Source organism: Pelobates fuscus, chromosome 4 (assembly GCF_036172605.1).
Source record: "Pelobates fuscus isolate aPelFus1 chromosome 4, aPelFus1.pri, whole genome shotgun sequence".
NCBI lineage: Eukaryota > Metazoa > Chordata > Amphibia > Anura > Pelobatidae > Pelobates > Pelobates fuscus.
Window position 1 is genome coordinate 4,016,725 of NC_086320.1, and position 23,135 is coordinate 4,039,859.

General features: G+C 47.7%; 2 protein-coding genes across 3 annotated transcripts in view; one reads left to right on the plus strand and one right to left on the minus strand.

Moving 5' to 3' along the window:
* Nucleotides 1-23,135, plus strand: part of DGAT1 (diacylglycerol O-acyltransferase 1) — a 239,784-nt gene that overhangs the window by 148,726 nt on the left and 67,923 nt on the right. Inside the window, exons 1-2 of one of the 2 annotated variants that reach the window (XM_063450909.1) lie at nt 9,711-9,890; nt 20,050-20,137. In XM_063450909.1, the coding sequence (XP_063306979.1) occupies nt 9,769-9,890; nt 20,050-20,137 (210 nt within the window). In that variant the 5' untranslated portion in view covers nt 9,711-9,768. Of the gene's footprint in view, nt 1-9,710; nt 9,891-20,049; nt 20,138-23,135 lie in introns of those variants that run through there. The other variant, XM_063450910.1, reaches the window with a different exon arrangement.
* Nucleotides 1-23,135, minus strand: part of LOC134608247 (TBC1 domain family member 20-like) — a 138,224-nt gene that overhangs the window by 101,646 nt on the left and 13,443 nt on the right. The window lies entirely within an intron of this gene.

Sequence of the window (23,135 nt, forward strand, 5' to 3'; positions counted from 1 at the left end):
ACTCCCCAGATCCCGGTCATGCCCAGTCCGACACAGTCTGCCCCGGATGTGCCCTCTTCCAACATGGCCGCCGCTTCTTCCCTTAACCCTAATGTAACACCTTCTCCGGCCACCAATATGGCGGCCCCCAGTTCGGCCCTGATGCCGGTAATCCCCGGTGACTACCTATCCCCAGGTTATGACTCACTAGCCACCCCCGCATCTGGGGCTCGTTCCCAACCACCGATCCTTTCACCTCATTCGGGCCCTGCACCACGCAAAAGAGCCAATATCATAGAATTCGATGATGACGAGATGGACAGGGTGTCCCATGTCTCATCGGAGCTTGCCGCGGGAGCCCCAACTCACCGTTCTATCGATGACCCTTTTGGCCACAAGGGTCGGGGAGAACAGGCCCCTTCTAAATATGTTGCCTTTAACCCCACTCAAGCTAGCGCATTAATGAAATCGCTCCCCGACCCAGAAAAACAACCTATGCCTTTTTACCGAGGGATAGTTCAAATTCAAAAGACTTATTCCGCCGCATGGCGTGATCTACTCAGCATTTGTGCTATTAAAGCAGGGGATGCCTATTGGCCAAGTATGGCCCGTCACCTCAGTACAGATCTGCTTTCCAGTGATGTTGATTACCCCTCCGGGGTAACCTTTTGCACCCAATTAAGAGAATGGGCTAAGGACAAACTTGCAGATCAGGCTGCTGGCCTTACTGATGTTGTTCAAGAAAAAGGGGAATCAGTGGAAAAGTTTCATGCAAGACTGTATCAAATGTTCACAGATCTGGGGTTTGATCTTACTGACAAAATTCATTCACAAATGCTGTCAGGTGCGTTTGTCCAAGGCGTTAAAGACTCTATACGCAAGGGAATTATTGCTGCACGCCCTGAATATAAGGTTGTTCCCCTGGATACCCTGCTTTTAGTCGCTAGGGGCCTAGAATCTGCCCAGACCCCCAAAAGGCCAAGCTCTGCTCCTCTTATGGTTTCACGCAGTATCCCTGTTCCCAGGGGCACCAGACCAGAGGATAGCTTCTGCTTTAATTGCAAAGCTAAAGGTCATTTTAAAAGTGATTGCCCGGAACCCAAAAGAGAGATAAGAAAGCCATCCAGACCTGCCCCGGTCACTAAGACCGAAAAAGGGGTCCCAATAGTTGAGGAACCCGATGAATAGGAAACTGGCAAGCCTGTGTCTGTAACCCCTGTAATGGCAGTGTCTACAGGGGATAAGGGGGGACCACTTGCCACAGTGACTCTGCCCATTGAAGGCCACCCCACCACATTTCTAGTTGACACAGGTGCAGCCCGTAGTGTTCTACGAGAACAAGACTTGCCAGACCCATCTTTTCTGTCAAATATTGATGTCTCTTGTGTTGGAGTGGATGGCCAGCCGAGACATAGCCCTCTAACAACCCCGCTACGAGTTGGCTCTAGCCTGCTCGCTCGCTTTGTAGTATCCTCCACATGCCCCATTAACCTGTTAGGTGCTGATGTCCTCTCACGCCTGCAAGCATCCATCACTTTTACCCCGGATGGGCAGGTAGAAATGTTTACACCCCTGTCTGTATCAGACACTTCAGCCCTATGCTCTTTGCCTCTGATGCTGCATTTAGAAAAGCCCCGTGAGGAGACAGCAGAATTAAGGTCCAATTTCCCAGAGGAATTAAAAACACAGGTGCCCGCAAAGTTATGGTCCTCAGGCCCAGAGGACATAGGTCACCTAAATGTTCCCCCTGTGGTGGTAAAGCTTATTCCAGGAGCTAAGTTACCAAGAAAACCACAGTATCCATTAAAACCAGCACAGTCAGCTGCAATTTCTGTCCACATTAAGGCACTCTTGGAGAAGGGTGCCCTTGTCAAATGTAAATCTGAATGCAACACCCCGTTATTTCCTGTGAAGAAGAAAACTCCGAAGGGTGAGCCAGAGAAGTACAGGATGGTTCAGGATCTCCGTGCTGTTAATGAAGCTACAGTCCTGGACACCCCTCTTGTACCAAATCCTCATACTCTGCTTTCTGGGGTCCCACCATCTGCAAAATTCTTCACAGTTATTGACCTAGCAAATGCTTTTTTCAGTGTCCCACTGGACCCATCCTGCCAATATCTGTTTGCTTTCACTCATGAGATGCAACAGTATACCTGGACTGTCATGCCCCAAGGGGCACAAAATTCACCAAGTCAATTTGCAAAGGCCATGGCCACCATCCTTGACCCATGGCAAGCCGAGCACCCAGAAGTTGTTCTGCTTCAGTATGTGGATGATTTGCTGCTCTGTGGAGATGACATACCCACCACCGAAGAGTGCTCAATTAGTCTGCTTTGTTATTTGGCAGAACAAGGATGCAAAGCTTCGCTCATCAAGCTACAGTTCTGCCAACCTTCAGTAATTTTCCTTGGACACTGCCTATCTCAAGGTACCAGACATCTTACTCGGGACCGGGTAAGAGCTGTGCTGGATATTCCGCCTCCAAGGACTTCTAAGTCTCTTCATGCCTTCCTAGGCCTCATTTCCTACTGCAGAGCATGGATCCCAGAAGCCTCTCTGCTCATGCAACCTCTCTATGACGCACTTAAGTCTGACCCTTTCTGTTTAACTAAAGAAGCTATGGACAATTTTACTGCTCTCAAACGAGCCATTGCTTCTGCTCCTGCCTTGGGCCTCCCTGACTACTCCAAAACTTTCAAATTGTTTGTCTCTGAAAGACAAGGCCACGCAACAGGAGTGCTCACCCAAACTAATGACTTAAGAGGCCGCCAGAGGCCTATTGGATATTTCTCATGTCAACTGGACATTGTGGCCAGAGGGACTCCTTCCTGCCTCAGGGCTGTTTTTGCTGCGAGAGAACTCATAGAGAAGACCTCAGACCTGGTCCTTGGCCACCCTCTGGTTGTTTTGGCCCCTCATGACATCTCTGCCATCATCAACCAAGTCCAGCTCAAGCACGTGTCTCCAGCCAGACACCTGCGCTTACAGTGTCATCTTCTTTTGCCTGACAACATTTCCATCCAAAGATGTCAGGTGCTTAATACGTCCACTCTTCTTCCACTCCCTGAGGGGGGTATCTATTATGGATTTATCACGGATGAAACCTACATTCACCTGCTCTGTGGATGTATTAAGAAAGTCATGCATCCACATTTGACATTTTATGAAGGTGAAAAACCTCTCTGTGAAGGCCCAGATCACGCCTTCTGCACCACGTGGTACAAACCAAACATTACCCCTGAACCTTGCTATGAAGATGAGCTTTACCACCGGACCGATGTAAAGCTTACTGCACAAGACTTCTATTGTGACTCTGACGGCAATAGTATGGTCTTGATCCAGCTACCTCAACAACTTAACTACCTTTACCGTCATTGGGATACTGCTATCCCACATATTCCTGTTACCAAGTTGAAGACAAGGTCATGGAATGATCTTGGGCCCATGGCAAAACTATGGGCCACCATGACTGAAGAACAGCTACAGGAAAATGGTATTGTCAAATACCCAACAACTGACCTTCTAGAAGCATGGCCACGCCATTTCCTGGAAAAGGAATTTCAAGATCTGGTCATAAAGAATGATTATGACCCAGAAACACCTCATGACTGTTTTGAACAGATGAAAATGGAAACAGTGCACTTACCAACTGTGCATGAGAACCCATTACCAGATCCGGATTTTACCCTGTTTGTGGACGGATCGAGATATGCCGATGAAGGAGGAACATATCATACAGGATATGCCGTAACCACAACAGATGAAGTTATTAAATCATCATCCTTACCACCAGCAATGTCTGCACAAGAAGCTGAATTACAGGCTCTGACTTCAGCCTGCAAAATTTCCGAAGGAAAACGTGCCAACATCTATACAGATTCAAGATATGCTCTAGGCGTGGCACATGACTTCGGCCTAATTTGGAAGACTAGAGGATTTCTTACCACCGCCGGTACACCAGTCAAACACAGCACTGCAATCAAGGAGCTAATGGATGCCCTCCTACTCCCCAAAGAAGTGGCCGTTTTGAAAGTAAAGGCCCATGGGAAATTGGATACAGATGAAGCAAAGGGCAACCATTTGGCTGATCAGGCTGCTAAGTTAGCGGCCAGGGATTTGCAGGAAGTGGATGAAGAAGTGTCCGGACAAGAAGAAGAAGTCCCTATTTTTGCCCTGCAAACTCTTCCTACTGATTTGCGAATTTTACAAGAACAGCAAGCTGCAGTCACTCCTGAAGAAGTCCAGAAATGGAAAAAGAAAGGAGCTGTCCAAAAGGACGGAATATATTACAACAACTTCAAATTTTGTCTTCCCAGAAATTTGTATCCAGCAGTTGTCCAATGGGCACATGGGCCTGCACACCTGTCAAAAGAATTGATGGCCGCCCTCATACAGAAGTATTATGAAGCACCTGGAATCACAACATTGATCAATAGCTTCTGCAAGGCCTGTGTCATTTGTGCAAAATGCAATCCAGGAAAACCAGTTAAAGTACCTGCGAAACACCTGGCAAAGCCCATGTACCCCTTCCAGCGGATTCAAATTGACCACATCCAAATGCCCAAGAGTGGGCCCCATGAATATGCACTAGTAATAGTGGACATGTTCTCAGGCTGGCCAGAAGCCTACCCAGTGGCCAATATCACTGCAAAAACAACCGCAAAGCGCCTACTTACAGATATTGTATGTAGATTCGGACTCCCAGAAGTTATTGAGAGTGATCAAGGCCCAGCCTTTACAGCAACTGTGACTAAAGAAATTTGGACTGCTCTAGGGGTGACTCTAGCCTTCCACACCCCTTACCACCCACAAAGTAGTGGTAAAGTGGAGCGCATGAATGGCACCCTAAAAACTAGAATGTTAAAAATGTCACAAGAAACAAAGATGCCCTGGCCAGAAAGCCTACCAATAGCTCTATTTAGTGTTAGGCACACACCTAGAGGGAAGCATTCACTGTCCCCATATGAGGTTCTATTTGGGACAGCACCCAGACTAGGTTGTTACTATCCGCAGCAGTTGCAACTCCAATCAGATGTTTTAGTAGACTATGTAACTGAACTTGCAAATGTCCTAAACAAAATACATGCCCAAGTTTTCTCTTCAATTCCAGATCCCGAATTGGATACAGGTTCCCATAACCTACTTCCCGGAGATTGGGTCCTGGTCAAGAAGTTTGTGCGGAAAAATACCCTGGAACCAAGATTTGACGGTCCATTCCAAGTTCTCCTGATTACCGCAACCTCCGTCAAATTGGCCGGTAGGCCAAATTGGATCCACGCTTCCCACTGCAAGAAATCTCCTGCCCCAGAGGAAGCGAATATCGCACAAACATGTATCTCTGGTACATCTTCTCCTTAATTAGCCTTATGAAGGCCCAGCAAGTAGCCATTACCAAAGACATTAGTGGGTACACCTTCTGGTATAATTCATCATGCACCCAGGTGGCTACTTATACCTTTGACTACTGTGATATTGTAGAATGCCCATTTCCCACACCACAAATCCAGAGCATCTATAGAGATATCCCTCATTCGAAAGACCCATATGTTTGTGTAGTTGACAAACAATGGGGGCACAATTGTGATCACTGGGGGGCGGCGGGATGGAATGCCGGGCCTGCCTGGGGTTACAAACCAAAAAGTGCCGTAGCTAAAGTAGATGATCATGGTAGATCGCTTCTCCAGAGAATGACTTTGAGAAAGCCTGGGGGGAGCACACCAATGAAATTAATCCTTAACATTGAGCGCCCAAGCCCAACAGATGCAGACCAGTATGTGATGGGAATGTACTGGAAAAAGGGTTCCTACCAGAAATTAGGGCATTTCTACCTCAAAGATATGTGCAACTCTTCTGAGTGGCAAGGGGCCACCCATATGGTCCCTAACCCATTAAAACCCCATATCCAGACCTTTCAGGACATGATGGCCATTGCTAACCCCACTTTTGAAGATACCATGGCCGCTGAAACAGGTTTTAATGATGTAAATTTATGGTTAGAATGGATGAAATATAATGCTAATAAACATAATAGAACCGCATGTTATGTGTGTGGAGGTGCCCGGCCTCACCTGGGTACCGTACCTTTAATCCTACCCGTAGATATAGAAGAATGTGTTTTAAGCCTTTTTGCCTATCACTATAATTTTAACAGGTCCATATGTATTGCATGGACAAAGGAGTATCCTCTTCTAGCCAAAGACGTCAAACCCCCTGATGGTATTACCGTATATAAAGGTAATTACACTTGCTATGCCATGTACGATGGTATTGGTAAATTTGTAGGTAACTTTTCCAAAGGCTATTGTGCTACATACAGAACTGTCCCTGTACGTTTGCTGCAACATCACACTAGGTCACTAGGAGACATTTATTGGTTGTGTGGGGATTTACAGCTAAGATCCAGAATGGACACAGAATGGTGGGGAGAGTGTACTTTGACTAAGGCCATTATGCCTATACATATTATTTCTGACACACACCTCAACACCCATGAGTTCAGCCACACTAAGGTTAAACGTGACGCCCCAGTGAAAGGAAGTTTTGATCCTCATGTATATATTGATGCCATTGGAGTGCCCAGGGGGGTGCCCAATGAGTTTAAAGCTAGGGATGAAGTTGCTGCAGGATTTGAATCAATTTTTACCATAGTTACCGCAAACAAGAATCTAAATTGGATAAATTACATTTATTATAATCAACAACGGTTTGTCAATTACACCAGAGACGCCCTCCAGGGATTGGCCGAACAGTTACAGGCCACATCCCAAATGACTTTTCAGAATAGGATGGCCCTAGATATGATCTTAGCCGAAAAAGGAGGGGTTTGTAAGATTTTGCCCGACACCATGACATGTTGTACCTACATCCCAGAAAACACAGGCCCTAATGGTAAAGTCACACTAGCTATAGAAAAATTAAATGACTTGTCTGAAGAGTTAAAAAGGAATTCTGGGATAAAAGATCCCTGGGAAAGATGGTTTGGTTGGATGACAGGATGGCAAAAGGCTTTAATGCAGATTGGTATGGCTATACTAATTTTTCTTTTTATTTTTGCTCTTCTCTTTTGTTGTGTCCTCCCATGTCTGAGAAAATCCCTCATGAAGACTGTTGACCAAGCGGCACCCGCTTTTACCCATCTCGAAGTTGATGACCAAGAATCTCAAGACATCAACTCACCCTGTCTGCCGCTGCAAACATTCCCTTTTGTCGATAAAGTGCAGGAATTCTAGGAAGGGACTAGATTAGGGACAGCATCTGTCAGTGAATGGTAAAGGCCCCATGTGGAGAAGTGGTGGGTTAGCTGCCATGGGATACCCTTGGGTGTGAAGCGTTCGAGAGCCATACTGACGGATGGTTAGCCTATTAGGGTCAGATCTAGGGACAGCCTTGCACTTTGCATTAACATCTAGCTAGCGGCCACGGGGTTTCTGTGCCTTTGGGTTAACACGTCTTCTGATACTAACATAATAAAGTTTTATCTCTTAGAATCTAACATTTCATAGGGGGGACTGATGTGGAATTATTAAAAATCTTTATTGTACTTGTATCGAATTATTGTACTAACTCCATTTTAACTTTATACTGTGACTTCGTCCTCCATTTTGTCCTCCTAACCTGACTTCTTCAATCCTCCATTTTGTCCTCATGACTTAACTTGTTCATTTTAAAACTACATTACGTGACTGAACTTCTCAACCCAATTAATACAGTAGACAAAGACCGTGTTTCCTTCAAGGACAAGTACCAGGAGGTGCTGGCTACTCCTTAAGACTTGCTGGCTACTCCTTAAGAGCTTGTAAGATAGTATAGTTTGAAGGCCACAGAACACAGTAGTAATGAAATGTTCTATTCATAAGAGACCTTGCACCTGGACATAAAGCCTGATATCACTGACCGTGTAAAATGACGCTTAGGACCCCCTTGTCCCCCACCCGTGTCCAGAATAATCCCACCTCTGATGGGTGGGCACGGGACTAACCTCTTAATTTTACTAACCAATAGGTAAGACACTAACTCCGTCACTTAACAATTAATCCAATTGATGATGTTTATTTGCTGATATTCTAATAATCAATGATGACGCAAAATGCCTCTTAAAAGGGCCTGCGCGCCCGCTTTTACTTCACTTGCCAATAAACTTTCTCGAAGTTATTTTAACCTGAACCTCGTGTGTCAGACTTAATTACTTCAGCGTATATACGCAATTTAATTTTATTGATTTGGACAGGAACAGATAGACTTTAAACATTTTGGTTTACTTTCAAAAAGTACCATAACATCGGTGTGGGTTACAGCCAGTTCCCGGTGCTCTGACTCATGTCGGTGTGGGTTACAGCCAGTTCCCGGTGCTATGACTGATGTCGGTGTGGGTTACAGCCAGTTCCTGGTGCTATGACTGATGTCGGTGTGGGTTACAGCCAGTTCCTGGTGCTATGACTGATGTCGGTGTGGGTTACAGCCAGTTCCCGGTGCTCTGACTGATGTCGGTGTGGGTTACAGCCAGTTCCTGGTGCTATGACTGATGTCGGTGTGGGTTACAGCCAGTTCCCGGTGCTCTGACTCATGTCGGTGTGGGTTACAGCCAGTTCCCGGTGCTCTGACTGATGTAGGTGTGGGTTACAGCCAGTTCCCGGTGCTCTGACTGATGTTGGTGTGGGTTACAGCCAGTTCCCGGTGCTCTGACTGATGTCGGTGTGGGTTACAGCCAGTTCCCGGTGCTCTGACTGATGTAGGTGTGGGTTACAGCCAGTTCCCGGTGCTCTGACTGATGTCGGTGTGGGTTACAGCCAGTTCCCGGTGCTCTGACTGATGTCGGTGTGGGTTACAGCCAGTTCCCGGTGCTCTGACTGATGTCGGTGTGGGTTACAGCCAGTTCCTGGTGCTATGACTGATGTCGGTGTGGGTTACAGCCAGTTCCCGGTGCTCTGACTCATGTCGGTGTGGGTTACAGCCAGTTCCCGGTGCTATGACTGATGTCGGTGTGGGTTACAGCCAGTTCCTGGTGCTATGACTGATGTCGGTGTGGGTTACAGCCAGTTCCTGGTGCTATGACTGATGTCGGTGTGGGTTACAGCCAGTTCCCGGTGCTCTGACTGATGTCGGTGTGGGTTACAGCCAGTTCCTGGTGCTATGACTGATGTCGGTGTGGGTTACAGCCAGTTCCCGGTGCTCTGACTCATGTCGGTGTGGGTTACAGCCAGTTCCCGGTGCTCTGACTGATGTCGTTGTGGGTTACAGCCAGTTCCCGGTGCTCTGACTGATGTCGGTGTGGGTTACAGCCAGTTCCCGGTGCTATGACTGATGTCGGTGTGGGTTACAGCCAGTTCCTGGTGCTATGACTGATGTCGGTGTGGGTTACAGCCAGTTCCTGGTCCTGGCTCCATACACTCATTGTTTCCTATGGTGCCCTGAATGCTAAATCTTTCATCTCTAAGTAATGATCACAAATAGCTTCTAAAACTACATTTCCCGGCATGCTCTCCACGCTTCTGATTGGAGCTTGATCACATGGTTGGAGAGTGGGCTGTATTGAATTGAACTGAACTGATTACTTGTCAGGAGTATCCAGCAGGGGCGTGACGTTGTAGTTGGCGTGGCCGGTGGGTGTGGACTCTCCCAGTTGAAGGAGAAGTTAGAGAAGTTGGACTCTGTGTGGGGGCGGGGCTCCGGCTGCCTGGAGACTTGTGATTGGTTGCCGTGAGTGTCAGTCCCGTTTCCCGGGCTGTGATTGGCCGCTCGCTATGTGAGGCAGTATTACACCGGGCGGGCGGACAGGGTGACCCGCGGGAGATGGCGGACTCCGGGGAATCGCTAACTCGCAGGAAGAGAGCCGCCCAGCGCGGGAACAGTGTGAGCGGGAGCCCCCGGGAGGGAGCCGGGGAGGAGACCGAGCTCAGCGACCCCGGGATACGGTGAGCGACCACAACCACTGACACCACAACCACTGACAGACACCATAACCACTGACTGACACCATAACCACTGACAGACACCATAACCACTGACAGACACCATAACCACTGACAGACACCACAACCACTGACAGACACCACAACCACTGACTGACACCATAACCACTGACAGACACCATAACCACTGACAGACACCACAACCACTGACAGACACCACAACCACTGACAGACACCACAACCACTGACAGACACCATAACCACTGACAGACACCATAACCACTGACAGACACCACAACCACTGACTGACACCATAACCACTGACTGACACCATAACCACTGACTGACACCATAACCACTGACTGACACCACAACCACTGACTGACACCACAACCACTGACTGACACCACAACCACTGACTGACACCATAACAACTGACAGACACCACAACCACTGACAGACACCACAACCACTGACAGACACCATAACCACTGACACCACAACCACTGACTGACACCATAACCACTGACACCACAACCACTGACTGACACCATAACCACTGACACCATAACCACTGACACCATAACCACTGACACCATAACCACTGACTGACACCATAACCACTGACTGACACCATAACCACTGACACCACAACCACTGACAGACACCATAACCACTGACAGACACCATAACCACTGACAGACACCATAACCACTGACACCATAACCACTGACAGACACCACAACCACTGACAGACACCATAACCACTGACACCATAACCACTGACACACCACAACCACTGACACCACAACCACTGACACCACAACCACTGACACCACAACCACTGACAGACACCATAACCACTGACAGACACCATAACCACTGACACCACAACCACTGACAGACACCATAACCACTGACACCACAACCACTGACAGACACCATAACCACTGACACCACAACCACTGACAGACACCATAACCACTGACAGACACCATAACCACTGACACCATAACCACTGACACCATAACCACTGACTGACACCATAACCACTGACTGACACCATAACCACTGACACCATAACCACTGACACCATAACCACTGACTGACACCATAACCACTGACAGACACCATAACCACTGACACCATAACCACTGACACCATAACCACTGACACCATAACCACTGACACCATAACCACTGACTGACACCATAACCACTGACACCATAACCACTGACACCACAACCACTGACACCACAACCACTGACACCACAACCACTGACACCATAACCACTGACACCATAACCACTGACTGACACCACAACCACTGACACCACAACCACTGACTGACACCATAACCACTGACACCATAACCACTGACTGACACCATAACCACTGACTGACACCATAACCACTGACTGACACCATAACCACTGACTGACACCACAGCCACTGACACCACAACCACTGACACCACAACCACTGACACCACAACCACTGACACCACAACCACTGACATACATCACAACCACTGACATACACCACAACCACTGACAGACACCATAACCACTGACACCATAACCACTGACACCATAACCACTGACACCATAACCACTGACACCATAACCACTGACTGACACCACAACCACTGACTGACACCACAACCACTGACTGACACCACAGCCACTGACACCACAGCCACTGACACCACAACCACTGACACCACAACCACTGACACCACAACCACTGACATACACCACAACCACTGACATACACCACAACCACTGACACCATAACCACTGACACCATAACCACTGACACCATAACCACTGACACCATAACCACTGACTCCATAACCACTGACTCCATAACCACTGACTGACACCATAACCACTGACTGACACCATAACCACTGACTGACACCACAACCACTGACACCACAACCACTGACTGACACCACAACCACTGACTGACACCATAACCACTGACTGACACCATAACCACTGACAGACACCACTGACACCAGAACCACTGACACCAGAACCACTGACACCAGAACCACTGACACCAGAACCTCTGACACCAGAACCACTGACACCAGAACCACTGACACCACAACCACTGACTGACACCACAACCACTGACTGACACCACAACCACTGACTGACACCACAACCACTGACTGACACCACAACCACTGACACCACAACCACTGACACCACAACCACTGACACACCACAACCACTGACACACCACAACCACTGACACACCACAACCACTGACACACCACGACCACTGACTGACACCATGACCACTGACACACCATGACCACTGACACACCATAACCACTGACACACCATAACCACTGACTGGCACACCATAACCACTGACACCATAACCAATGACTGGCACCATAACCACTGGTACACCATAACCACTGACAGGCAGGGACCATAACCACTGACAGGCAGGGACCATAACCACGGGCAGGGACCATAACCACGGACACCTTAACCACTGACAGACACCATAACCACTGACAGGCAGGGACCATAATCACTCGGACTAAAACCACTGACAGACAGGGGCCATAACCACTGACACCATAACCACTGACAGACACATAACCACTGACACCATAACCACTGACAGACAGGGACCATAACCACTGACAGACAGGGACCATAACAACTGCTCATTGTGCTCACATACAGGGACCATAACCACTGCTCATTGTGCTCACTGACAGGGACCATAACCACTGACGGGCACCATAACCACTGACACCATAACCACTGACTGACACCATAACCACTGGTTTTGTTACCGGTGTGGGAGCGAAGGGATGTTTTTGCCAGTGCTAGAAATGCTGGCTAGGGAGGTTCCAGTGCAACCGTGGCGCATTACTTCATTGGATGTATCTGGTTCAGTGGATTGTTTATACCGAATAGCGCCGCCATGTGTTCGTCTATACGAGGTGTGAACTGAGTTAATGAGCGGCACACTCCATAGCTGGGTGGTCTACGGTTGATGAATAAAACCGTGGAAACCACTTAAGGGAATGGATTTGACGAACGGCCTGGTGAAACACGGGAAACCTTAGGTTGCAAAGCCAGGGGTGTATGTCTCGCACAGTCATTGTTATTTCCACACACAGCTGGTATAAAATATGATAGCAGGGTCCATTCTGCTACAGCTGTATTGACTCAATTATCTCCAGGCAGAAAAACATATATTTTATAAAACCCCAAAAGTACCCTAAAACTCATGGAAATCCTATAAACGTTATATGCCCTGGTAGCCCCGATTTGGGTGAACAACATATCCAAAAATCACCCAGATCGGTTCAGGGGTTTGGGATTTCCATGGAGGTCTTGTTTTAACCCACCGCACACAGAATTACTGTCCAAAAAGAAATCGGGCTGTGTGGTCGGTCCACTTCGGGGATTCGAAGTAGCATACAAAATACCGAACGTATAGCTTCGGGAGTGGTCTCAGTTTGGTCTCTCGTTTGGGAGTTTATACCCACCGAACGCCGTTCGATTCCCATTCGAATATCCGAACATCAGTGGAAGGTATGTGTCCAGCGGTGTTTGCGCTGTCAAGTGTCCGATTTGAGTTCCATCTACTCCATGACCAAACACTGCTCATTGTGCTCACGGCCACTTGTTTGAACCGCTTCGGGACTTCGAAGTGCCGCTTCACCAACAGTTTATTACAGGGGCCATAGTCACAGGGCAGGAGGCTGGCAAACAGGCATCTCCAAAAGCCAGAGGCGAGGTTACTTTTGCTAAAGTACGCACTCCCTGCGTCTGGCTAGATCTGTGCATAGTACGCACTCCCTGCGTTGGCTAGATCTGTATATAGTACGCACTCCCTGCGTTGGCTAGATCTGTATATAGTACGCACTCCCTGCGTTGGCTAGATCTGTATATAGTACGCACTCCCTGCGTTGGCTAGATCTGTATATAGTACGCACTCCCTGCGTTGGCTAGATCTGTATATAGTACGCACTCCCTGCGTTTGCTAGATCTGTGTATAGTACGCACTCCCTGCGTCTGGCTGGATCCCCTATCTGTGTATAGTACGCACTCCCTGCATCTGGCTAGATCTGTGTATAGTACGCACTCCCTGCGTCTGGCTAGATCTGTGTATAGTACGCACTCCCTGCGTCTGGCTAGATCTGTGTATAGTACGCACTCCCTGCGTCTGGCTAGATCTGTGTATAGTACGCACTCCCTGCGTCTGGCTAGATCTGTGTATAGTACGCACTCCCTGCGTCTGGCTAGATCTGTGTATAGTACGCACTCCCTGCGTCTGGCTAGATCTGTGTATAGTACGCACTCCCTGCGTCTGGCTAGATCTGTGTATAGTACGCACTCCCTGCGCCAGGCAAGATCTGTGTATAGTACGCACTCCCTGCGTCTGTCTGGATCCCCTATCTGTGTTTAATACGCACTCCCTGCGTCTGGCTGGATCCCCTATCTGTGTATAGTACGTACTCCCTGCATCTGGCTAGATTTGTGTATAGTACGCACTCCCTGCGTCTGGCTAGATTTGTGTATAGTACGCACTCCCTGCGTCTGGCTAGATCTGTGTATAGTACGCACTCCCTGCGTCTGGCTAGATCTGTGTATAGTACGCACTCCCTGCGTCTGGCTAGATCTGTGTATAGTACGCACTCCCTGCGTCTGGCTAGATCTGTGTATAGTACGCACTCCCTGCGTCTGGCTAGATCTGTGTATAGTACGCACTCCCTGCGTCTGGCTAGATCTGTGTATAGTACGCACTTCCTGCGTCTGGCTAGATCTGTGTATAGTACGCACTCCCTGCGTCTGGCTAGATCTGTGTATAGTACGCACTCCCTGCGTCTGGCTAGATCTGTGTATAGTACGCACTCCCTGCGTCTGGCTAGATTTGTGTATAGTACGCACTCCCTGCGTCTGTCTGGATCCCCTATCTGTGTTTAATACGCACTCCCTGCGTCTGGCTGGATCTGTGTATAGTATGCACTCCCTGCGTCTGGCTAGATCTGTGTATAGTACGCACTCCCTGCGTCTGGCTGGATCTGTGTATAGTACGCCCTTCCTGCGCCAGGCTAGGTCTGTGTATAGTAATCTCACTATGTTTATATAATACGTGTGTTTGTTCACACTCTATGCTCCCCCTTTCCCCCAGTGCGCACTCTGTATACACAAGGTGTGTCTGTGTACTATAACCTGTCTGCATTGCCAATATGCTAGGCGTGGATTACTCTTCTTCATACAGTGTGAGCATTATCTAAAAACATGTAATCTGGGGGGGCACGGCTCCCTCGCCAGTGTTTTCTGGGGGGCATGGCCCGCTTACTAGAAACATAGAATGTGACGGCAGATAAGAACCATTCGGCCCATCTAGTCTGCCCAATTTTCTAAATACTTTCATTAGTCCCTGGCCTTATCTTATAGTTAGGATAGCCTTATTCCTATCCCACGCATGCTTAAACTCCTTTACTGTGTTAACCTCTACCACTTCAGCTGGAAGGCTATTCCATGCATCCACTACCCTCTCAGTAAAGTAATACTTCCTGATATTATTTTTAAACCTTTGTCCCTCTAATTTTAGACTATGTCCTCTTGTTGTGGTAGTTTTTCTTCTTTTAAATATAGTCTCCTCCTTTACTGTGTTGATTCCCTTTATGTATTTAAATGTTTCTATCATATCCCCCCTGTCTCGTCTTTCCACCAAGCTATGCATGTTAAGATCCTTTAACCTTTCCTGGTAAGTTTTATCCTGCAATCCATAAACCAGTTTAGTAGCCCTTCTTTGAACTCTCTCTAAGGTATCAATATCCTTCAGAAGATACGGCCTCCAGTACTGCGTACAATACTCCAAGTGAGGTCTCACCAGTGTTCTGTACAATGGCATGAGCACTTCCCTCTTTCTACTGCTAATACCTCTCCCTATAGAACCAAGCATTCTGCTAGCATTTCCTGCTGCTCTATTACATTGTCTGCCTACCTTTAAGTCATCAGAAATAATCACCCCTAAATCCCTTTCCTCAGATGTTGAGGTTGGGACTCTATCAAATATTCTGTACTCTGCCCTTGGGTTTTTACGTCCAGGATGCATTATCTTGCACTTATCCACATTAAATGTCAGCTCCGTACGCTACCAGAGAGGAGTCGGGGCATTTAGTGGGGCAAGTTATGTAAAAAGAAACCCACAGACGATTTATTAGGCCGTTTCATCACAATTGATTTACCGGTCTTTGACTCCATTATCTCCCAGACACCGAGACGCCTGGGCGGGGATTGTATGTTACTCTATGGAGACCCCATGTTGGGGATCTGTCCTTGAATAAAGCCTCAGTTGTTCTCCCAGAACTGTGTGTCGTCCGGTTACTGGGGGAATGGAGCTATTCTGGTGCCTTCGCGAAGGAATTGGTGGAGAAAGTCCTGTTTAGATCCTGTCTGTGCGTAATCTTAAAATCTATTTCGCGTAAACAATGAATCCTCTTCCTTAACTTGCAAAAAGGCTTCTCACACTTGTTTACATGGAAATACTTCCATATATTTTATTAAAGAATGAGGTATATGGAGGATGGCCTTTAAACTATCTGCTAAATGCTTTGTTTGCTTTTAGATTTATTTATTAATAAACTCTTCAATTTCCTTTCTAGCCATTAGAAATGTAATTCTGATAAAACTGTCACATTCGGTATCTGGTATTCTTTATCAAGTTGTTAAATTATTAAATGACATGATTTTGCCCAGTGAGGTTATTCATGTTATCATTTGTCCATATCTGGAATATAAGACAGTCGGACTTTGAGCAGAGCAGAAAGTTATTATTCTATACTGCGTGGGGTCAATCCATGCCAGTTTGAATAAAGATCAATTATTCACGTTGTCACCAAGAGTAGCGGGTTCACAGTAATCCCGTTTAAGAAAGTGAGTTATCAATATATTATCGTGTAATTATTTAATGTTCTGAGAGGAATAGCTCTAGAAGGAAATCCTAATCTTGGTATTACATTGATTGGATTAATACGTACACACTCTATGCTCCAGGGAAACGAGCGTAAAACCCATCTAAATGTATAGCATGGGAGTAAAGCCTATTGAAATGGGTCTTTCAGCCACCTGTCAATGAGCAATTCAGCCCAAGAATGAATTGAGAAAGAGAGAGACCACCCACAGGCAGTCAGCACCCTCTCCATGCAGAGCATCCACAGTGCGAGGCTGGATCGGAGGCCGGCCAGGGCGGAGGGTAAGGTCGGTCTCTCTCTATACCGACTGCCAGGTGTAAAGGGCGGAGCTTATAACAATGATTGACAGGGGGCTAAGATGGAGGTGGCTCTCTCTATACTGACTGCCAGGTGTAAAGGGCGGAGCTTATAACAATGATTGACAGGGAGCTAAGATGGAGGTGGCTCTCTATATACTGACTGCCAGGTGTAAAGGGCGGAGCTTATAACAATGATTGACAGGGAGCTAACATGGAGGTGGCTCTCTCTATACTGACTGCCAGGTGTAAAGGGCGGAGCTTATAACAATGATTGACAGGGAGCTAAGATGGAGGTGGCTCTCTCTATACTGACTGCCAGGTGTAAAGGGCGGAGCTTATAACAATGACTGACAGGGAGCTAAGATGGAGGTGGCTCTCTCTATACTGACTGCCAGGTGTAATGGGCGGAGCTTATAACAATGATTGACAGGGAGCTAAGATGGAGGCAGCTCTCTCTATACTGACTGCCAGGTGTAAAGGGCGGAGCTTATAACAATGATTGACAGGGAGCAAAGATGGAGGCGGCTCTCTATACTGACTGCCAGGTGTAAAGGGCGGAGCTTATAACAATGACTGACAGGGAGCAAAGATGGAGGCGGCTCTCTCTATACTGACTGCCAGGTGTAAAGGGCGGAACTTATAACAATGACTGACAGGGAGCTAAGATGGAGGTGGCTCTCTCTATACTGACTGCCAGGTGTAAAGGGCGGAGCTTATAACAATGACTGACAGGGAGCTAAGATGGAGGTGGCTCTCTCTATACTGACTGCCAGGTGTAAAGGGCGGAGCTTATAACAATGATTGACAGGGAGCTAAGATGGAGGTGGCTCTCTCTATACTGACTGCCAGGTGTAATGGGCGGAGCTTATAACAATGACTGACAGGGAGCTAAGATGGAGGTGGCTCTCTCTATACTGACTGCCAGGTGTAAAGGGCGGAGCTTATAACAATGATTGACAGGGAGCTAAGATGGAGGTGGCTCTCTCTATACTGACTGCCAGGTGTAAAGGGCGGAGCTTATAACAATGACTGACAGGGAGCTAAGATGGAGGTGGCTCTCTCTATACTGACTGCCAGGTGTAAAGGGCGAAGCTTATAACAATGACTGACAGGGAGCTAAGATGGAGGTGGCTCTCTCTATACTGACTGCCAGGTGTAATGGGCGGAGCTTATAACAATGACTGACAGGGAGCTAAGATGGAGGCGGCTCTCTCTATACTGACTGCCAGGTGTAAAGGGCGGAGCTTATAACAATGATTGACAGGGAGCTAAGATGGAGGTGGCTCTCTCTATACTGACTGCCAGGTGTAAAGGGCGGAGCTTATAACAATGATTGACAGGGAGCTAAGATGGAGGTGGCTCTCTCTATACTGACTGCCAGGTGTAAAGGGCGGAGCTTATAACAATGACTGACAGGGAGCTAAGATGGAGGTGGCTCTCTCTATACTGACTGCCAGGTGTAAAGGGCGGAGCTTATAACAATGATTGACAGGGAGCTAAGATGGAGGTGGCTCTCTCTATACTGACTGCCAGGTGTAAAGGGCGGAGCTTATAACAATGATTGACAGGGAGCTAAGATGGAGGTGGCTCTCTCTATACTGACTGCCAGGTGTAATGGGCGGAGCTTATAACAATGATTGACAGGGAGCTAAGATGGAGGCGGCTCTATACTGACTGCCAGGTGTAAAGGGCGGAGCTTATAACAATGACTGACAGGGAGCTAAGATGGAGGTGGCTCTCTCTATACTGACTGCCAGGTGTAAAGGGCGGAGCTTATAACAATGATTGACAGGGAGCTAAGATGGAGGTGGCTCTCTCTATACTGACTGCCAGGTGTAAAGGGCGGAGCTTATAACAATGACTGACAGGGAGCTAAGATGGAGGTGGCTCTCTCTATACTGACTGCCAGGTGTAATGGGCGGAGCTTATAACAATGACTGACAGGGAGCTAAGATGGAGCTGGCTCTCTCTATACTGACTGCCAGGTGTAAAGGGTGGAGCTTATAACAATGATTGACAGGGAGCTAAGATGGAGGTGGCTCTCTCTATACTGACTGCCAGGTGTAAAGGGCGGAGCTTATAACAATGACTGACAGGGAGCTAAGATGGAGGTGGCTCTCTCTATACTGACTGCCAGGTGTAATGGGCGGAGCTTATAACAATGACTGACAGGGAGCTAAGATGGAGGTGGCTCTCTATACTGACTGCCAGGTGTAATGGGCGGAGCTTATAACAATGATTGACAGGGAGCTAAGATGGAGGTGGCTCTCTCTATACTGACTGCCAGGTGTAATGGGCGGAGCTTATAACAATGATTGACAGGGAGCTAAGATGGAGGTGGCTCTCTCTATGCTGACTGCCAGGTGTAAAGGGCGGAGCTTATAACAATGACTGACAGTGAGCTAAGATGGAGGTGCCCAGCTGCTGGGTATGGAGGGTGGATTTTTCTATTTGATTTTTCACACCTCACTAATACTTGTTAAATATAAGTAAAGGTAAATATCTTAAAAGCTTAGGGAAATGCGATTTTCTCTTTAAATTGTCCCTAATTTTAGAGGAGGTTCGCTATATTAAGGCAGCGATATTGCAGTGAATTTCCAATGGCCTATTAATCAATGTATTGTTAGTTCTTCGAATAATCCCAGCCATGAAGTCCTTGACCCAGCTGACTTGGATTCCGGATGGTCTACTGGTGTAACAGTCCTCTTCCAGTTAATGATGCTCATTCCTGACAGGTGTTTGTAGCGCTAACGAGCCAGAAGGTCCTGTCTACGTGTCATGTGGATTTTTGCTGGAGAAATCCCATCTTCTGGGCTTTATCACACATTAACTTTACAATTTCACACCTAAAAAATCAAACAGTCGTTCACTGATTTCTCCTCTTCCCTTGCAGATGCCACAAACTCCAGGAGTCTCTCCTCAGCTCAGCCAGCGGCTACAGCAACTACCGCGGTATTCTGAACTGGTGTGTGGTTATGCTGGTGAGTATGAAGCAGTTCTGGGCATCACGCTCAGGTGAGGGAGAGGTTCATATATGTATATACACCGTGTCTCTGTCCTGGCACAGCTAGAGCATGCCATGCAAATTAATTTAACCCCACTATGGGAAAAATCGTTGACCACACATTTATTAACAAATATCATTCAGAGTACATGAGCATGCCCAGAGCGTCATGGGAGAAAGGCCTTGTCCTAAACATTGAAGGGCTCTTCAAGTGTGGTGTGTGTAATGTAAGATAGATAGATAGATAGATAGATAGATAGATAGATAGATCGAAAATTTTTTGTTTAAAATATATAGCTAGAGTAACCCATCTCCTTGACCTCGCTCTCATTATCAACTGTAATCCATCTCCCCGACCTCGCTCTCATTATCAACTGTAATCCATCTCCTCGACCTCGCTCTCATTATCAACTGTAATCCATCTCCTCGAACTCGCTCTCATTATCAACTGTAATCCATCTCCCCGACCTCGCTCTCATTATCAACTGTAATCCATCTCCTCGAACTCGCTCTCATTATCAACTGTAATCCATCTCCCCGACCTCGCTCTCATTATCAACTGTAATCCATCTCCCCGACCTCGCTCTCATTATCAACTGTAACCCATCTCCTCGACCTCGCTCTCATTATCAACTGTAACCCATCTCCTCGACCTCGCTCTCCTTATCAACTGTAACCCATCTCCTCGACCTCGCTCTCATTATCAACTGTAACCCATCTCCCCGACCTCGCTCTCATTATCAACTGTAACCCATCTCCCCGACCTCGCTCTCATTATCAACTGTAACCCATCTCCCCGACCTCGCTCTCATTATCAACTGTAACCCATCTCCCCGACCTCGCTCTCATTATCAACTGTAACCCATCTCCCCGACCTCGCTCTCATTATCAACTGTAACCCATCTCCCCGACCTCGCTCTCATTATCAACTGTAACCCATCTCCTCGACCTCGCTCTCATTATCAACTGTAACCCATCTCCTCGACCTCGCTCTCATTATCAACTGTAACCCATCTCCCCGACCTCGCTCTCCTTATCAACTGTAACCCATCTCCTCGACCTCGCTCTCCTTATCAACTGTAACCCATCTCCTCGACCTCGCTCTCCTTATCAACTGTAACCCATCTCCTCGACCTCGCTCTCCTTATCAACTGTAACCCATCTCCTCGACCTCGCTCTCCTTATCAACTGTAACCCATCTCCTCGACCTCGCTCTCCTTATCAACTGTAACCCATCTCCTCGACCTCGCTCTCCTTATCAACTGTAACCCATCTCCTCGACCTCGCTCTCCTTATCAACTGTAACCCATCTCCTCGACCTCGCTCTCCTTATCAACTGTAACCCATCTCCTCGACCTCGCTCTCCTTATCAACTGTAACCCATCTCCTCGACCTCGCTCTCCTTATCAACTGTAACCCATCTCCTCGACCTCGCTCTCCTTATCAACTGTAACCCATCTCCTCGACCTCGCTCTCCTTATCAACTGTAACCCATCTCCTCGACCTCGCTCTCCTTATCAACTGTAACCCATCTCCTCGACCTCGCTCTCCTTATCAACTGTAACCCATCTCCTCGACCTCGCTCTCCTTATCAACTGTAACCCATCTCCTCGACCTCGCTCTCCTTATCAACTGTAACCCATCTCCTCGACCTCGCTCCCATCATGGACTGTAACCAGTCTCCCCGACCTCGCTCTCATTATCAACTGTAACCAGTCTCCCCGACCTCGCTCTCATTATCAACTGTAACCCATCTCCTCGACCTCGTAACCAGTCTTCTCGGTCTCATCACGGACCGTAACCAGTCTTCTCGGTCTCATCACGGACCGTAACCAGTCTTCTCGGTCTCATCACGGACCGTAACCAGTCTTCTCGGTCTCATCACGGACCGTAACCAGTCTTCTCGGTCTCATCACGGACCGTAACCAGTCTTCTCGGTCTCATCACGGACCGTAACCAGTCTTCTCTGTTTCATCACCAGTGTACCGACTTCGCTCACATCACGGACCGTAACCAGTCTTCTCGGTCTCATCACGGACCGTAACCAGTCTCCCCGACCACACTCACATCACGGACTGTAACCAGTCTTCTCTGTTTCATCACGGACTGTAACCAGTCTGCTCACATCACGGACTGTAACCAGTCTTCTCTGTTTCATCACGGACTGTAACCAGTCTGCTCACATCACGGACTGTAACCAGTCTTCTCTGTTTCATCACGGACTATAACCAGTCTGCTCACATCACGGACCGCACCAGTCTTCTCGGTCTCATCACGGACCGTAACCAGTCTCCCCAACCTCACCCACATCACGGACTGTAGTGGAGAGGTAGTATAATCCACAATATCTCCACGGGTAGACAGGCACAGCATAGAATAATCCAGGCAAAATAAGTACAGCATACAATAATCCCGGTAGCGTTGTATAAGTCCTTCCTTCCCAAGAACTAGACGACACATAGGATGGGAGTCAACTGAGGTTTTAATCACAAGTCACAGTATTTATGTGGTTCCCCATGCAAGGGGTTTCCTTACTGACTTTACAGGGGTTGTACAGTAGGGGACTACATGGGGGACTTAGCATTTGGAGCATTTCTCCCATCAGGCACCGCTGTACAAGAGGGATACTCCCACTAGAATATCCAGTTAAGTGGATTATCCCTCCGTGCAGCAGAACTGGCTTTTTACACAAAAATATATAACTTTAACATTATTCATGCTATTATACCGAATGACCGTTCGGCAGATAGTTGAAAGTGAAAGTACCGCTCAGATCCCAGCACAATTAGCCGAACGCCGCACGAAATACACTTATGTTAAGACCTGCAGTGGTTATGGTACTGCGGTCTTCTGTTCCTTTCCCAACCGCTGAGCCTTAGTGATTATAGCTCCAGCAGGGGGTAGAGATGAATACAGCTTCCAAGACAATCCTTCCAAGTAAGAAGTAGAATATTCCTCCCAAACATGAGCCAAGA